Raw genomic sequence first — 19,290 nt, 5'->3', positions numbered from 1 at the left:
AACACTGTGCTATTAGTACCAAATTAGGGTGACAAAATATTTAAAATAATTGCTTACACAACTATTGTAACAGCTGGAAAAACAAATACTCATTGTGTTCACCATGGAAATCAAGTTATCATCTAGCTTAGTTAACGTCTTGCTGAGACTTTTAAGCTTCTTACTTTTGTTTCCTCTTTAAAATGCAGCTAATATCTACCATGCATATATGGTGCTATATATGTTACTGATCAGTCAGCTGTAGTTTTTCTAACAAAAAACCCAAAACCGCTGGGTTTTCGACATCTATATTTAAAGCAACTTCTTATTCAATTTTCCCAGTTCTTCTGTTACCAGAAGATATATTGCCACAGTGCAAAGTACCTTTTCTCATTTATAAAAAATGAAAACATGTATTAAAAATGTGGTTTGCATCTTACTCAAGAGCCTCTTTTACAACATGATACATTGTAATAGTTGTACTGCTACTACTATGGGTCTCTTGGAATCAGCAGGCTGCTGAAAACACCTCATGGAAAAAAAATCAGTATCACAATGATAGTCACCTATCAAATTCTGATTAGAAGATTTCAAACAGACCACATCTCAAAATTACCACTGCAGCATTTAAATTTTGTGAATTGTTCTTTCACCTCAAAACACTTCACTATGCTACAGAACATAAAAAAATTATTTAACCCATTCACTAAAATTCTAATTCTGCAGATTTCATAAAGAGGTAACATTGCTTACAGTAATAACTTTTTCATGTGCTTAAACTGTGAAGACCTCCTTTCCACATTTTGCTGACGAAAGTTTCGCTTGTTTTCATTTTTAAAGACAGCATTTCTACAAAGCAATCATGTCCATTGGGAGATAGAACGAGAAGAGTCTGTTTCTTTAAACTGAGGAAACCCCAGCAACTTTCCCAGTTATTGAAACATACTTGTAAATATGATACATATACACAAAAATAACTTGTAGCCCACGATAAAACAGCATAATAAAGTAATTCTAAACACAGCTAACTTTGTGGGAAAAGAGAATTAGAGAAAGTATGATGCAGTATCAACAATTCCAAGCTGAAAACACTACTTCTACTGCTAGTATTTTTACTTCCCTTCTGTTTCACAGACACTTTTATCTCATTGATTCTGTCATTTCCCTGCCTACTTCCCCATAAAATGGATCTATTCAGCTTAATAGCCATCCTGGATCTCCTGAAGCAGAACAGTTACACACCAACATCAACTTCATTCCATCCCCAGACCAGTATCCTGTGTCCCACGAAATATCACTACTTCTGGAGCAGTAACATTCCAGTTTGCTTTTTGAATTTTACCCGTCTCTTTGGGAGGGCCTAACCCTTGTCTCAGTACTCAGCGAGGCAAGATCACATCCCTATACATGTGGGTAGGGACAGAGTACCTGTTATTCTGAGACAAAACTTCTTAGCGTGTAGCAGCGTTGCTTCCTTCCTCTTAACCTACAACCCCCCCTCCCCCCGGCACACACACCCTGAGAGCAGGGGAGGATGTTTGGAGCAATTTAATAAGCAAAAGGGAGATGAGTGGCTGCTGGTCTTGGAGCAAGAAGCTCAGGGCAAACGGGGTGGCCAGCCGGCCTAGGGCAGGCAAGGATACACGAAAAAGAGATGGAAACAGAAGCAGTGGCCGCTGCCGAGGTGCTGCTCGGAGGCGCACGGTACGATCGGCCGGAGGGTCAGGCACTGTGAACAACCCTGCCTGCGAGCAACATGGGTTTCAAGGGCAGCCTCAGCCGCGGCCGAGCAGCCTCAGCACGCACGCCAGGGAGGAAGGCGCCCCACGGCCCGGCCACGGCCCCATGGTATCCGAGAAGCGGCTCCCACCCGCAGGCGCCTCCGCTCAGCCCCCGGCGGCGGCCTCGGCCCCCGCGCCCGCCCCACAGCACCACCAGGCCGCTCCGCTCCGCCGCGCCCCCCGCCTGCCTCGGGCGCAGCGAGGCTCGGACGCCCCCACCACATACACCCCGCCCGTACCTCGGCTAAGATCGAGGGACACGTTCTCCTCGCCGCTGTCGTTCCGACCTGCGGGGACGGGGGGAGAGAAGCACGTTAGACGGGCGGGGAGGAAGAAGCCGGGGACAGGGAGGAGAAAGGGAGGAGAAAGGGAGGAGAGGAGCGGGGGGCGCCGGCGGGCAGCGTGGCGGTGCAGGCGCCGGCGGGGTTGCCCGCGGGACCCCCCCCACCTCGGATGCGGAGGTGCCTCAGCGAGCGGGCGCGGAGCGTCGCCGCCATGTTTGCGGCCCCGCAGCCACAACACCGGAAACCTCGCCCGCTCTCGCGAGGGGAGGCGCGTGGAACCGCCGACGCGGAGGGCGCCACCCCCGGCACCTCCCCCTCAGCGCGGGCGCGGGGCGGGTGCCGGAGCGGCCTGATAGCAGAAATTACTCTTTTATTCCTTTTGTTTGTTTGTTTTTGTTTGTTTGTTTGTTTCGTTCTTTCTGGCCTTGCCCGCCCGATTTCTCGCCCTTGTGATGAGGTGGTAATTCACGTGGGTGCGGCGTGACCGTGGGCTTTGTACGCCGGATGTTTTCTGCTTCTTAAAGCGTGAAGTAATTAAAAACAGGAAAAAAGGAATAGCCTTTCTTCTCTTGTTTGGTTTGTGCCTAGCGGGTCTCTCTGTAGGCTCAAGTGTTGATCTACTTACTGATTTTCACACTGCTTTTACATTTGTGAAACTTAGTTAATAAAATATATGCATATTTAAATGCATATTTAAAATGCATGTTAAAAAACGAACAAACAAACCCAAAACTCCAACCAACCAAAAAAACCTGAATAAACCCCACCGAAAAAAAGACCCCAATGTGGTAATGAGGTCCCACTGCAAGAAACCATGCACTGACATACTGGCTCCTCTTTAGGGAGTTTAAATTTGCTGATAGCACCCCACATCGCCCCACACCCCACCCTGATGCTATGGACAGACACAGACAAGCCAAATCCTTGCTCTCTGACATCCCAAATTCTCTAAACCAAATCCAGAAAATAATAAAGTTTATGTGTGGAAGTAGCCAGCCCTATAAAAATATCTTCACAAGCTTAGATAACTGTTTTCCTGTCTTCTAGTCAATCATTTTCCACCCTGAATTTTCCCCTCTTCTCTTTAAGTCTTTCAATTCAGATCCAGAATTACTTGTAAAAATCCGGGGGGTTTAAGTGTTCATGAACATTAAGTTTCATCTCAAAATTTTTGCACTTACTGGTGCAGTTCTAAAACATTAATACTTAATTTGTTAAGACAGTGGAAGAACTTTTTGTCATATCAGTTAATGCCAGACATAGAAGATTCTTGTTATAATTATATCAAATATACTTAATAAGATACAATTTTCAAAAACTTCTGGATTATGATTTTTGCTTGTTAAATATGAACCTGATGTTTTGGAGGAACAAAAGGTTCTGAAAATTAAAGACTCTAAACAGAAAAATTTCACCTGTCCCTATCACAGGAACAGGTCAAACTTCCTTGAGCAGTTTCATCAATGTGCCTCAGGGCTGTCCTTCAGGTTTTCATGTCCACGGATACCTTGACCTCCTGAAAATGCCAAATTAACTGCTGGTGCTGGTAGTAATGCTGCATCCTATTTACTACAAATTCTGCTGTTGTCTAATTATTTTCACATATCTTGACTCACCACTAAACATTGGCCCAGTCAGGATTGGATTTGAACTTGTAATCTCTATGTAAAATTCTTCTGGACACTCACAGTGAACGCTACTGCCATTCAGCACTTTCTTCTTCTCTAAGAGACATGAAGTCTGGGACACATGAAGTATTTCAAGAGAACCCAAACATATATTTCAACAAGGAGAATAAGAAAAGAGTAATGTTTAAATTTCAGAGTACTCCTTTGCAGCTTCTTTCCTGCCGATGTCTTTTAAGAATTATAATATTACATTTATCTTGGGGGGCTTCAGTTTCCTGTGTCTTTTTCACCCTAATTATATTTGGATTCTGCAGACAAAATTGAGGTTGTCTCTGATAATGACACATAAAAGAATGTTGTAATGTCAGTTACATGTGCTAATCCACAAGGCTGTGTTAAAAGAAGTTTGAGGTATAATTAATATTTGCCACAACTGGAAAAAAAAAAAAAGGAAATGGAATATTAGATTTTTAATTTTTCATTACGGTGAAATGGAAAAGTGAGAATGCATTAACCTTAACTACCACTTAGATCCCCACAAAACAAATAAACGAACTAAAAACAAACAAACAAACAAACGAAACCCCAACCAAACAAAATAACCAACAGCTGCAAGGAAAGTCAGGGCCTTAAAATGTTGTGGTCATCACTGGCACGAGGAATTCTCACCCTAGGAGAGTAGAGGACATTTTTGCATCTGTTTTTGGAACTTTTCCTATGTTCTAGTCTTCACTCAAATGTGGGGAAAGAATCACAAAAGTTTATTTAAAAAATATAAAGGTTCCTTACCTGTCAAATTTTCTACACACTTTCATCAACCACAATTGATCCTGAATATGCAGAAGGGGAGAAATATGGAGGAGAAAAAAATCTCTTTCTCCGATTTGGAGGGGGAAAATTAATACCAAAGAGAAAATTAACTTCTTGGCTTGGGTGTTATGCCAGTTAATGGCAGCCTCTTCTATTTATTTTTTTTGTCTTTCAGTGTCTAAAACACAACACATCAAATCACTTTAAATCAAATCAAAGAAAAAAATTATTACTGGCCAAATGGGCAATCAGAATGCTTTAGTTTAATTTTTCCTTTATAATTGTATGTGAAAGTATGTAGTTTTATTCTCTATGTAGTTTTGTAAATCTCCAAAAGGAGACACAAGGACACACTGTGAAAGCAGAATTTCCTGTGAGCTGCTGGTGTATTTCCTTTCCCAACTGCAAAGCATGACTTATGAGACCGTAACAACCCTCTAGTGTCACCTGGAGGTTTGCAGAAGCAGGTTGGTCTTGAAACCAGAGTAAAATGTTGCTACATGTTCAAGGACTGGAAAGGGGCTTCTAAAACTTGAGTAAGATTTCTGTGCATGCATGCAAAAGACTTCTAAAGGAACTGCTTTGTTCCTTCCTTTTCCAATCACAGAATTGTTGGTTTGGCCCCTTCATATGTGGGACAGCCTTTTCTACTCTACTGAGCAGAAATATGCCATATGATGTAGAAGATACTACTATGTGAATTATAAATCTTCAAGAATTAAAATCCAAAATAAAAACCAAAAAGGAAAGCTATTTACTTGTTTGAGGTCAAATAAAGCAAGCCAGTGGCAGAGCCTTAACTATCTTGAATCATTTAAACTCCATGGAAATTAATATAGATGTGCAATGTACATCAACTGCAGCCTGTCCATCATATAAATGTAGAAGAAGAAAAAACTTGAACTTGAATCAAGCTATGCAGACAAGAAGTTAACTTACTGAATCAGCTACTGTGATTTGTAGCTGAAGAGCATTTTATCTTATGTAAATGTACTTGTAATACTCTTCCTTAATTTGCAATATCATAAAATTTGCTATAAATACATGATAAATACTGAATGACAATTGGACAAACAGGAATAGAAGAAAATCTAGTGAACGGGATTGAAAGGTTAAAATAATCATCCCTTTGCTATTTCTATACTCTCAGAAAGAGTTTTTGTAATCACTATTTGTTTAGTCTTATTCTTGACATGAAGTCAATCAAACTGCGTAGAACATGATAAAAAGGGCGCTCTGTTCTCTGCAGCTAAGAGATACTGTCAATGGAGGTATAAAAAAAGAAAGGTATAAAAAAAATCACTGACTGAAGTATCTCAGAAGTTTATCAGATATTGGTTTGTCCATATAATATTGCAAAAATCTTTTGACCTGATTTTTCCTATGCAAAAAAAAAAAAGCCATAATCTCAGGATTTAAAAATGTCTGTCTGAGCAGCATCTCAGAATCAGGTCAAGAAAGACACTGAGGCACTTGAGTGAGTCTAGAGAAGGGCAGTGGAGCTAGGGAAGGGTCTGGAGTGCTATGAGGAATGGCTCAGGGAGCTGGGGATGTTAACCTGGTGAAAAAGAGGCTTGGGAGAGACCTTTTCATTCTCTACAGCTGCCTGACAGGGGTTGTATCTAGCAAGATGGGGGTCAATCTCTTCTCCCAAGAAATGCAACAACAGCAAATGGCCTCAAGTTTCAGCAGGGGAGGTTTAGACTGGGTAATAGGAAAGATTTATTCACTGAAAAGTTGGTCAAGCATTGGAACAAGCTGCCCAGAGAAGTGGTGGGGTCACTATTCCTGGAGGAGTTTAAGTGCTGTATAGACGTGGTGTTTAGGGACATGTAGCGGTGGACTTGGCAGTGCTGGGTTAACAGTTGGACTCAATGATCTTAGATGTCTTTTCCAAACTAAACAATTCTGTCAGTCTAAGAAATGGGTCCTGGTAGATTTTTGGTTTAGAGGTTCCACTGTTTCAGTCAAATCAAATCCAGCTCATCCACACATTTTTAGCCTGGGCAAATGTATAGTATCAAATCAAATTATTGATAGCTCTGAACAACCAGTAATCTTCCTGAAGCAACACACAGGTCCTAGAGCAGACCTGCACGATGCCTGACCCCTGGGCAGCCATGCACTGAAATTCTCAGACCTCTCTGTGCTTCACAGTTGGCATAAAGTGGTACAAGCCTTAATGTCACATCTCCATCCAGATACAGAGCAGTGTGTGGGAGGATGAAGCTGCAGCTCTGGGCCTATGTGCCTGTTGTGCAGCAGAAGGACCTGCTAGGGAGAGGGTTGTGCTTCAAGATTGAAAAGGCATCCTCTTCAGAGGATGTGAGGAACGAAACAGTGGGAAAAAGGTGACCCCCATTACCTGCAACTTAATCTACATAAATCAAAGTCCTTTAATGTGCCATTCTTGAGATTTGGTTCTGTGTCCCTATAATTACAGCAACAAGCAGAAATAGGAAGGGTCCTTCCTCCTGCATGCAAATTCGTCTGACTTCTGGGAGCAGAGTCTTTTTGCTGTGGGTGCTACCAGAGGATCTGAGACAAAATCAATGTGGCCAGACCTGGGTGGGAAACCTAGCAGAATCTGAGATATTGGGAAGAACAGAGGTCTTGAAACATAATTGCAAGATGAAAGGGGAGATACTGCATTTTACATGCATCTGCTCCCTTGGGGAATCTGTCTGGCTCATGGGGTCACCTGCGGAGGGAAGTGGTGACATGGATATCCTGAAAATATGTGCTGGGAGTTCTTTGGACAGCCTTGCACTGGTCTTGAGCCAAAACTGTCTGATTTAGGCAATGTGACAGCAAAGGCCATCAAGGTCCAGTAGCCAGGGATATTCCCTGGCTGAGTTTTAAATGCCTAGTATGGATGCAGCTAGGGGCTGCATCTGGTTATAGGCAAGGTATGGATTGCCAAACCGCCCAGACTGGCACAGTGCAGAAAGTAAGTCAAGCAAGGAAGACCTTATTGGGTCTTCCCAATAAGGAACCAAATGACTTACTGGGTTTAAGTGGATGCTGATTATTTTTTTGCTGAACTTCTGATCCATATGTTAGATTATTTGATTTGACCATTTTGGTCACATGATTGCCAAAGAGCTTGGGAAAAAAAGAATAGGCAGTTTGCAGTTGCTGCTACTGGGCTTGCTTTTTGGGCTGTGAATGCTCTTCTGACTTACATGCTATATTCCTAATATATTCCTGTGCTAATCTTTTCAAATATAATTAACTGGGTATATTTCTACATATATTGTTATGGAAAATGAGATCTACAGGCACTATTTTAAGTATCAGTAAGATGGCTGGCAAAAGTAATGTGATTTGCTAAACACAGCTCCCCAATACTTAGAAAAAATTTTAGCTCAGTAAATTTATCTTTTTTTCCTGCAATTGCTCTGATTTTGGAAACCATCATAATCTAAGTTAATTCACAAAGATAGTACCCTTAAATAAAGAAATAAAAGGAATTAATAAAAATCAGAATTGATTGCAGTTCTTTGTAGTGTTAATATTTCTTCAGTACCCCACAATGGAAGAAATTTTTAAAAATGAACATACAGTGCATAGCAGAAAATTAAGCAAGAACAGCACTAAGTATTGTACTAAAGCAGTAACAATCAGGGGTAAAATAACAGAATGTCAAGTGCTGCAACAAGTCTTCCTGATTAACTGGGCAGGTTGCTAACTGGGTTAATTAGTACAGCCTTATACTTAGGCACCCGTTCATGTAAGATTTTTCCCAGCATTCCACAGATGTATAATCCTATTGAAGCTGTGAAAAGCAGCAGGTGTTTAGTTTGTGTATGGTTGGCATAATAATTACACCTGAGTAAAAAACTTTAACAAAACACAGCTGCTGTTTCTGTCCAAATAAACTCCAGTAGTAGTGCTGAAGCTCTATGTAAGGATAATTTATCATCTACTGATACAAAATCTATATGGAAGCAGAAACTATTTTTTGTTACTCATAGTCTTTTCTTAAAAACTGAAGAAGCCCATTAATATCTTCTTTGGGCACTGGCTGACAAACACTGGTTAACATTTTATAGCAATGCTATTATGTATCATGGTATCCATACTGAAATATTTGGATATTGGAGACTCAGCAGCCGGTGATGGCCATTAGAACATGCTTCAGTCTCTTACATGGCCAGTAGCATGTAGCTTGCTATGAATACAGAAGCAGAAAAAAGGGATGGGATATAAATTTTTTAATTTTTTTTTTTTTTAAGTTTAGACTGGCAGTTGTAAGATTGAGTTACATATAACATCCAACTTGAGTACTAAAGCAAAACTCCCCCAAATACTATGTGCAGAGGAAAAGATGTTTGACCTGATTTTAAATGCTGTGGGATAAACAGCCTAGAACTCAAAATACAAGAATTATAAGTCTTCTCAGTGCCTGTTGAGTCATTAAACCTCTGCAGGTGTCCCCCACAGAGTTAGGAATCTTGAGCCAAAAAAAAAAAAAAAGGGGGGGCATTTTAACAGAGCAGCTTTTAAAAATGGCGTAAAAATGAAAGTGCTAGGGGCAGGAATGCAGAAGTAGGGGAACAGTTTAAAAGGATGAAAAGAGAAAGGAACAAGGAAGCAGAAAAGCAAAGAGCAGAATGCCGTGGTCAGACGGTCAAGGAAAAGAGGAATAATTACGGGGAACGGGAAGTAATTGAGTCACAAAAGTACAGAGAACATCTCAGGCGGTGAAAGGAGGTAATGACAACAAAATATAGAATTTCTTTGGGTCAATACAGAAGAAGAAACTGGGCTTACCTGTGTTAGCTGGAAGGTGTGTGGCAACATTGTCCAAGGCAGGAGAACATGGAAGAAGCTGAGACGCAGGAGAAGGGACAGGAGCTTGGCAGTGTGTCCCTTCTGTCAGCAGCAAAAATGGATGAGAGCCCCGTATTGTGTGTCTGTGTTTTGTGTACATTTTTCACCTGAAGCACACCCACACATAAATGAAGGATCAGGCAGCTTTTCCTGTTAAGAACTTGAAAATCAGGAATTAGGCCAAAGAAAAAAAGTTTTAAAAAAGCAGTGAAAAAAAGCCATGCTAATTTTTCCTTTCTTTGTCTGTCTCATGATGCCTGAGCAGTAGGATTTAGTGATATTACTGAAGTAATGCAAATCGTATAATATTTCTTAAAACCCTTGGTATCCATCTAATTCGCATTTCATTCATGTTTGTGTTGATATTTTGCATACTTACTTTCTTACTAGTGGTGAATATTTTAAATTCAAGTGATATTTATGTGTTTGTGTATTAAGAGAAAAGGTACACAGTTTCCCATATTCTTTGTAGCAAGGTCCTCAATATAAAAAGCCTCCATCAGGAAACTTTATACATTTATTAACGTCTTAATCTTCTCTCTCAAAATGCTGTCAAAAGAGGGAAATAAAAATGATTTACTAAATTCTATGTATGTTCAGGAGTCATCTATCTAGAATGAAACACAGAGAAGGAAAATTGTGAGATCATTGTATTTTGCTGCACCCAGGGGACCAGGGGCTGCCACACTGCTGCTTAGCACAAGGTTAGAACATGGTGATGTTCTGCAGTACCATGGCTAATCAGAGTGGCACTGAAATGATTCCCAAGTGGCTGGGGTTCTGGAAATTGCTCATGATGACCCTTCATCTGCACTACCTCCTTATTTCTTAGCCAGGCAAAGCAATCAAGTTGGAGGGCTTGTAGGGTTATGCTGCTATCCTGAGTGAATTGCTTCTGATAGATAGGCTGGGTCTTTCAGAACTGGTTTAGATGTCTCAGCCTCATATCTATCCAGACCATATACACATAAAGGTTTAATTCTGGTGAGAGCCATAGACATCATATAACCATAAAACCATACCAACAAACTGCCTATCAACATGGGAGCTGCAAGACAGCAAATTATATAAAGTGTAATAGTGTGGACCACTAAATTCTACTATTAGTCCTCACTTTTTATTAAGTTTCACAATATAGTCTAACCTATTATTTACGTTAAATTTTAATTGCTATTCCTATATACTTACCTTTTTATTACTGTTCATTGATAGTTCAAATCTGATTTCCTTTTATGACAACGTAACCCATCTTGTTGACCAAGAGAATCCAGTTGATATAATCTTTTTGGATTTCAGCAAAGCTTTTTATACTCTCACAGGATCCTTCTGGACAAAATGTCCAGCCCACAGTTGGACAAACACTTTCTGTGATGTGTGAACAGCTGGCTCGTGGGTGGGACACAAAGGGTTACAGTGACTGGGGTGACACCAAACTGGTGGCCTGTCACTGGTGGGTTCCACAGGGCTCCATCCTCAGCCCTGTGCTCCTCAACGTCTTCAGAAATGATGTGGACGGAGGACTGGATGGATACTGAGCAATTTCACAGATGTTACAAAACTGTAAGGAGCTGTTAGCTCCCTCTAAAGCAGAGAGGATTCTGTACCTGGGAATGGGCAACCCTGGGTATATGGACAAGCTGAGGAATGAGGCACTGGAAAGCAGCACTGCAGAAAGGGGTCCTGGTCAATGGCAAGTTGAACACGAGCCAGCAGTGCCCTGGCAGCCAGCAGGGCCAACCCTGTCTTGGGGGCATCAGGGACAGCATCACCAGCCAGGCAAGGAAGGGGATTGTCCTGCTCTGCTCTGCACTGGGGCGGCCTCACCTCAAGTGCTGGGGGCACTTTTGGGTGCCACAATAAAAAAGAGATTTTAAACTATTAGAGAGTGTCCAAAGGAGGGCCATGAGGATGGTCCCAAGTGTCTGGAGAGGAAGCCCTGTGAGGAATGGCTGAGGGCACTTGATCTGTTCAGCTAGGACAAGAGGAGACTGAAGGGAAACCTCATTGGAGATACAGCTTCCTCGTGAGGGGAAGCGAAGGGGCAGACCCTGATGTCTTCTCTGTGGTGACAGTGACAGAACCTGATGAAGTGGTCTCATTTAAATCAAGAGAGATTTAAATGTTACGAAAAGCTTCTTCACAGGGAGGTTGTTTGAGCACTGGAACAAGCTCCCCAGGGAAGTGGTCACAGCACCAAGCCTGCCAGAACTCAAGAGACATTTGGAGATTCTGTGATTCTATTTACAGTATAAATTTTGTCTGCTAATACTATTTAAACACAAGATGTTGTCTCTCTTATCTTTGTATTTAACCATAAGCAGAGGCAAAGAAGAAGAAGATAAAATAGTGAGAGTCCTAATATAGGAAAGTACAAAAAAAAAATAAATTTAGCTTGAGTGGTTTGGTTTTGTATCCAGGATTAATGGATATGTGCCACAAATTGTTCTCTGTTTGTGCCTTCCTTTCATACATTAAAATGGGGATAAAATGTTTTCCTTTCTCACAAGATAAATCCATTCCTATTCAAGGAAATGTGAGATATCATTGTGATGAATGCCATGAGAAACTAATAATTCTGGGTGCAGCATAAGCTTGGAAAGATTTGCACTAAGTGAAGGAGTGGCCAGAAACTGAATGAGCAGGGTTGAACAACTGCCCTTTCTATTGGTTCTCATCCAGCCCATGGACTAAATGAGGTGGGGATCCTGTGGAAAAAAATACTGAGCCATCATGTAATTATAGACTGCGCACACAGTTAATGATGAATCCACACGAGGAGTCAGAACAGAAGCTGTGCAAATACAAGCACATCTATCGACTCTCCTACCATTTGAGTTGTTTTCACTACATGCAAAAGCTTCTCCATGCAGGATGGTCTGGGGCTGCTGTACAGAAACCATAAAGGTACATTTTTATGGGTCCAATTTTGAGTTTTCACAGACTTTGCCTTAATATATACATTAAGTATACTCACACACAACAGATGCACACGTCCCTGTGCACACATATGCTTACAACAGTGTCTGCTGCAGAGTAATGTAGTGGTAAGGGGTGTTATAATTCACACAGAGAATCTACATTCCACCCCTGAGTTTCCTTGCTCTTAGTAAAGTACTGAGCTTTACCATTGAGAGTGGATTATACAAAGGGATCACACATAGAAGAAATTTTGTTACGACTTTGGGAGGGGTAGCCAGGGGATCTGCAATTATGTGGATGGAGAATATAAACCTCTTACACAGGAATGTGCAGGAGATCAGCTGCATTCCTTCAGTCCAGAGCCTGTGGTAACAGCAGAGAAATGTTATAAAGCTACTGAATTAGAGAAGTCTTTTTTGCCCTCCCAGTTTTGGTTTTGCTTAGCCTGTTTACTGGGACAGCTCAGAGGTACAACACAGATAGAAACCAGCTCTGTTTACCCTAACTAGGATATTCATGCTGAAACCTAATTTTTGTGTCAATATTTTGATGTTTTCACTGCTGACTGTTTTAGCAGGCACAGCCAAATACTGCAGGATTATAGACTGAATTCAGAGGTGGAAAAATATCAAAAGCTTTCCTTTTCTTTCTTTATGTCTTTTAAAAGATACTAGAATAAATTACAGGTGAGAAACTCTTAGAATATAGACTGCCTAAGTATAGATTTTCCTGTCTGGAAGATTTTCTGCTTACATTTCACTTTCTGGGTAGCAAATACTAACAAATGCCAAGTTGCATTTGTGCAGCCTTTGCAGCAATAATAAAGTTGATTTTCACTCTGTTAGCTGCTCAGTGATAATTTTTAGAAGTTACTGTTCAGCTGCTGTTCTATTTTGACAAATGTACCCACATTTCTTTTTTTTTTTTTTTTTTAAAAAAATTTATTCAGAAGAAATACTTTTATTCGGAAGAAATATAAAAAAGCATCCCACATTGGTAAAAGTGAAAAGTTACAATCCCAGTAGTTTTTCACTTAGTGATAACTTACAAATTCATTTTAACACCCTGCAGCAATCACATAATATTTGATTTGAACAAGCAATGCATAGAGTTTTAGACATTAATATATGTATTATTTTTCATTATTTAATGTATCAGATGGCAAATTTAGTCAGTATTATTGATACAGAATTGCAGTGCCTACACACATGAACACTAAGAACATGGAAAAACTATGTAGTTGTGTAGTTGCCTGGATGCTCACTCAGTTCTTTGGCATATCACTAATTTAATGCAGACAGCCTCTTGAATGCCACTGAAAAATAAGTAATTCATTAGCAGTGACAGTCAAGTAGTCAGACATATTCATCGCACTTAATATGCATGGTCATGTTTTATATTTGGGTGCTGCTGCTGATGTTTACACATAAAATTGGTATTTGATGCTGGTTGAATAGCAAATAGATAAGAGAAATAGCAAATAGAAAGTTGAGTTTGCATATAGATTTTCAGTATACTATGAGTCACTTTACATACAGTACAAAATAGCTTATAGGCTACTATCTCTTAATTTTATGTTTGATATCCCCACTGCATTATACCTCCTTTGAGATTTACTGTATTTTGAAGCAGCAATAAAAGACACTTATAAGATAGAATCTCAGCTCCACTGAAGGTGGGACCAAAAGTCACTGATTTAACAGAGACAACATTTTTTATGTTTATAAACTAAACTTGCTGTGTTGCACAATGTACCTGACTTCCCTTTGGGATTACAGGAGACTCAATCATCAAACGGAGCTGCTCACACTGAGACAGCCACATTAGTTACGGGTTTTTGATTAACTTGCACTACAGCAAAAGCAACTGAAGTTTCATTTTTTGCACATCCTCACCCCCTTTATTGGGAAATTACTGTAAATGTCTTTTGATTTCCAGTAACTTCTGATATATAAGGGTAAAGTGATATTTATTATTATGAGTTACCTGTTGACTTTGCTTTTATTTGCAACTTGGTCATTCAGACAACAGCATCAAAAATGAACTCTAGGAATAAATGTTATTTCTACAATGGATAAGCATGGAAATGTTTGATTTCTGTACTCTTTTCAAATCTAGTATTAAACTATAGCACTTTGCAAAAAAGGGCAATATCAAAATAGAGTGATAAATATACCAATGTATTTATTCTATAAGTAATTTCCAAACAGTTTATCATCAGTTTATAGCTTATAAAACCTATATTACTATACTGACATAGTGACTTATCTTTAAATAGAAATTAAATCTTAACCTAAATGTCCTAAGTATATTTTGAGGACCATAACTGTATAAAGTAGAATACTATATTTTAAAGTAGACTTCAGATAAATTTTACAGAATTATATTCTATCATTAATACAATACAAAAAAAGAGACTTTTGCACGAATGGAACATGGCTGCATATGTCAGTGTAGCTAACACTATTGCAGTTGGAATGGCAGATGTGATATGGCCTCTTTGGAAGTAGATGATTGAAGTGTTTTTACATGGACGGTCAGAAACTTGGAAAGGAAGTGAAAAATTATAACCCTAACTTTAGTTCATATTCCGTGAATTTTAAATGTTCAGGTAAATGGGAATACAAATTTGTACAACGCACTGGAGGACAAAAGGCTGAAATCCCAAAAAAGGTTAATTGTACATTTAAAAGAGCAACCAATTAACTTGCAATCAGCATTTATGACTCTTCTTGCTTTCATAAGTGGGTTTCCAAACCAGAGTTTGATCTTCAAGGAAGTTGTTATTTCAAGGGAATTCAGCATCAGAGTCGTTATCATAGATACAATCTGAAATGGAAATAAAATGCAAAACTATTAATATTGTGTAGTACTTCAACACAAAGATATATTTATTGTAATTAAATATAAATGAAGTATTGTTCCAAATGTTCTACATACCCTCACCAATATCATCATAAATCTCTCCATCACTGTAAGTCAAAAAAGACAAATAATATATTAAAAGTTGAGACATCAGAAATGTATTAAAAAATACAGTAGCAGTATGGTGCAGGCAGTCTATCAAATAATTAACTTGCTAATTAGGAAAATACCACCTTTGGGGTAACAACAATGTTAGGCAAGATGATGAAGTCAAAGTATTTTCAGGGAAGGGTAGACTTGGATACATTTCTTTATAACGTGAAAGGGTTGCTTTATTAAAAGTCTATTTCATTTATTACATTTCTACATAGATATTCTCATAGAGTTATTTTCAAAAAGAAGTTAAATACTCAATTTTAAAAAAAAAATTGATCAGAGAAAAATTGAATTAAAAAACACAATCAGTATGCCCTTGAAATTAATTTTGTTTCTCAGCAATTGCATAATAGTTTTGGAGGCGCTACGTTTTAGGTAATGAATTTAGGTAATGTCTATAAAAGATATATGCTCCATGAACAGTAATTTTCAAACATGTGACTTAGATACATGCACAGGCCCATGGAAGACAGTAAGACTGTTTATATATATAATTCAAACATATGTGTGTTAAATGCCTCTAAATTCTAAATGTGACAACCCTAAAAGTGACATCTGATTTGATATTTAAGGGTCTAATATAAAAAACCTCTTGAAGGAAATAGAGACGCTTTGTCTGACAAGAGTTTTGGATTAGAACCAAAATGCTGAGCTTCATGCAATTACGTGGAGCAACACTGAGCCAAATCTCTATCCTGCTAACACTGAAGTATAAACAAACCTAAAGAAAATTTGGTCCATTTTAGTTAAATATTTGAAAAAGGCTTCAATACACCTAATAACATCAACTTGCTGTTCAGTAATAGTTTAGTACCAATGATGCTTAATTTATGTGATTTTTCATGCTTTAACCAGAGTTTATGGTTAAGCAATGAGGAATGAAGCTCTGGCAAATTTCCTGCATGGATGTATGTGATTGATTTTTGACAAATCCTAACTCCTTAAAAATAACTCAATTTGCAAGTTTAGAATGACAGACTAAAATAATTACATTCCACTTTTTTTTTTTTTCACCAGACCATTTAGAACAAAATGAAGTGTTACAACAAATTTTTTCAAAGTGATCACTTTATACTTACTTCTGAACTAAATTGCTTCTCAGAACATAGCCATCTGTAAAAGTGAAATATAGATGTATTTAAGTTAAATTGAAATACTCATCATTATTTCTGTTACTAGCACTAATGAAATGCAGTTTTTTATACACTTCAGATGAAAGACATAATAGATGGAAAACAATGTACAATGGACATCTAGCTGATGAAGATTTTGCTATATGCAATGTTTTGCTTATTCTTATTTGCCTACTTAAACGGTAATATAGGTATGCAAGATTAGGTTATATTGTGTATTTCAGTTTCCTGGTTGCATGAGAGGGGTGTGAAACAACAATTATTAACAAAAAATATAGTTCAGTTCACAAACAATGTCACAAAAATACAGTATAATAAAAACAACATGATAATATTTGTGGTAATACTAGGTAACAGGAATATTTAAAGTTCCATACAGGGACAAAAATGTATTTTAGGATGTGTACACCAATTAAACAATTTACAACATGTAACTGTTTAAAATTTTAACTGTAACATTAATAAGACCAATAATGGATATAATAATGGCAATACCTTAGAAAAGCTGCTGATTATTATTCCGTCACTGTGGTGCATCGCTGTATTAGTTCATATGCTGTGGTGTACTAATGAAATCAGATAAAACTACACATATTCTTTTTTAATGCATATAGTTTCCTTAAGAAAATTACTTCCTGTCTTTGGTGAAACATATCTGCTGAAATACTTGTCAACTGGTAAAACGAATACAAAGGGAGAGCCATAACAGCAAGTACGTGTTTGTAGGGAAGCACTAGCAAGCTGGTATGAAATTAGGAGGGTTCTCAAGAATAAATATGATCTTGTATTTGAAATTACTGTGTAAATTTCCTTATTTTAATCATTAGGAGTATCTATTCAGGATATCTTAGGTCAGTTATCTTTCCCCAGTTTTAATTTTCTGGAATAAAGACATGGAAATTGATTTTTTGAATTTTATTTTTAAAAGATATTGTCTTTTCAAAATTCTTTTTAGGGCACTCCAATAATTTCCATGACTCCTGAAGTCTCCAGGAAATATTTAAAATCATTTGGCTAATCTAAGCTTCTCTGCTTGTTCATATAATGTTCTCAAATGAAAGCAAAGTTTCTTTGCTCATAGCCATGGCATACAAACACGGTGTTCTTGGAAGTTATGTGCATGTGACAGTGCTTCTACCATTACAAAGCATTATCTAGGTTCTTCTGATGATTCCTAGCCCTTAAATATGTGGGGGATACAACCCCTACTGGTCTCACACTCTTTCAGATTTACTAATTTAAAGTTACATGTCCAAGGTTTCAGTTTCTAAATAATTTATTAATTTTTATGGTGCTTGCAAATAAGGAAGAAGCCAACAGGTCAGCACACTCCATGCTGATTACTTAGCAACCACTGAAAGCTAGAACACATTGTGCCAGCTGCTCACTGACAAAGTAAAGGAAGCTCAGAGAGGTCAAACCTTAAACTTTGGGCCACTGAAGTCCATTTATATCCTACAGATTAAGCAAAATCTACAAAGCTGAATTGAAAGCTTTTGTATATTTTGAAATGTGTGTGTTCAGACCAAGAAGGAATTTGAGATGATAGATGAAAATCAGTTCCTTGTTTCACTTTTGACATTTCAAATAATTTCATAACATTTAAAATAAGCCATAGCAGAACGTGTTCCTGAGATCATGAGCCCTAGCTTAAAAAGGTGAGAACACATTGAAATATAATTTGTGGTTTTGTTTAACTGTTGATAGAGGCTTGAAACTATGGAAGTGCTTCATAAGTTAATGATTAAATCAAAGAATTCATGTGCAAGAAAATAACAAAACCATCTTTAGTTGTGGATTTTCCGTCTACCTGGCCATCAGAAGGTAAAATCACAGCTTTAAGATCTGAGGAAATAGGAACAGCTAGAGAAAATAAACAAAACTGATGCATTTAACTGAAGTAGGATTCAGACTTCTCTAACTAATGTGTAAATTGACTGGGATCTATTCAGAGGCTTTCAGGGAGGATATTTTTATTTGTTTTGCTCTTTTATGCATAGCAAAGCAGTAGCTCCTGTCATTATTTGAAAGGCTTTGAAGACTACGAGAGGAAAACAGCCAACATGAACTACTTTCTACTTTGTTATTAGCTTGATTCAAAAAATGTGGCTTTGAAAGCTGTTTTTTTTGGGAAGTGCCTCTACTAGTGCAATCCATATTTTGAAAAACATATGTGTGGTTATGCAAGAAATTCTTCCTCACCCTGCAGGCCTGCCAGGAAGAAGGCTGTGCTCCAGACTGTAACAGTTGAGTACAGGAAGGAAAAAATAAAAGGAAGGTGGCTGAATCCCCTTCAGGGGTTTATAGCATTGGACTGTCTTCTACATAGGTCAGAGGTAAAAAGGAAAGGTGAGCAGGAGGATGCTGCTACTTTGAAAGTAGGCTGTTCCAGCACAAAGTAATTTTTCACTAGGAGGTTTGGAAAGTGTTGTAACAGAAGCTCATTAAGAAATTGAAACCATCAAGAAATGGTTTTGGACTTCTCCAAAAGTTCAAAAATTTCTGCCAGTCCTGGCCAAGGATTTCAAAGAAACAGTGAAAGGCCTCGTGCCGCTCCCAGAAAAAGCAGACATGCCAGCAAGGACATATGCCTTGGATTAGCTGGGAGCTGGGGGGAAGACTCCTAAGCAATGTTCCCCCCAGCCTGTTGAAAAGATGAAACTGTATTTCTTGCAATTCAAAGTAAGAATATTGTTATTGATTTTCTACTGTCTGCAATCAATGGGCTAGTGCTATCCAGAGGTGCAGTAAGGGTTTTACTTTTACTAAACTCAGTGGGCTATCATAGCTATACTCCTTTTGGCAAAGGGGGAGAGACAGAGCAACAGAAACATCTGCTGATCCTAGCTGCAAAGAAAAACTTTACCGAAAAAATGTTATTTTTTTCTAATAATTAGTT

At 38.6% G+C, this 19,290-nt stretch overlaps 2 protein-coding genes across 4 annotated transcripts in view; both read right to left on the bottom strand.

Moving 5' to 3' along the window:
- Positions 1 to 2,278, bottom strand: part of RICTOR (RPTOR independent companion of MTOR complex 2) — a 75,925-nt gene extending 73,647 nt beyond the window's left edge. For both annotated transcript variants that reach the window (XM_005527967.3, XM_014256943.2), the window contains exons 1-2: positions 2,209 to 2,278; positions 2,000 to 2,047 (exon numbers count right to left, since the gene is read on the bottom strand). In XM_005527967.3, coding sequence (XP_005528024.2) covers positions 2,000 to 2,047; positions 2,209 to 2,257 — 97 coding nt within the window. In that variant the 5' untranslated portion in view covers positions 2,258 to 2,278. The remainder of the gene's footprint in view (positions 1 to 1,999; positions 2,048 to 2,208) is intronic.
- Positions 2,279 to 13,148: 10,870 nt separating this feature from the next.
- Positions 13,149 to 19,290, bottom strand: part of FYB1 (FYN binding protein 1) — a 45,609-nt gene continuing 39,467 nt past the window's right edge. For both annotated transcript variants that reach the window (XM_005528031.3, XM_014257020.2), the window contains 3 exons: positions 16,338 to 16,371; positions 15,178 to 15,209; positions 13,149 to 15,066 (listed from right to left, as the gene is read on the bottom strand). In XM_005528031.3, coding sequence (XP_005528088.3) covers positions 15,026 to 15,066; positions 15,178 to 15,209; positions 16,338 to 16,371 — 107 coding nt within the window. In that variant the 3' untranslated portion in view covers positions 13,149 to 15,025. The remainder of the gene's footprint in view (positions 15,067 to 15,177; positions 15,210 to 16,337; positions 16,372 to 19,290) is intronic.

Source organism: Pseudopodoces humilis, chromosome 4 (genome assembly GCF_049639895.1).
Source record: "Pseudopodoces humilis isolate 2021_Gansu_Grassland_sample_001 chromosome 4, ASM4963989v1, whole genome shotgun sequence".
Taxonomy (NCBI): Eukaryota; Metazoa; Chordata; class Aves; order Passeriformes; family Paridae; genus Pseudopodoces; species Pseudopodoces humilis.
Note: the sequence above shows the minus strand (reverse complement) of the source record. Positions and strands in the feature narration are given on the sequence as shown.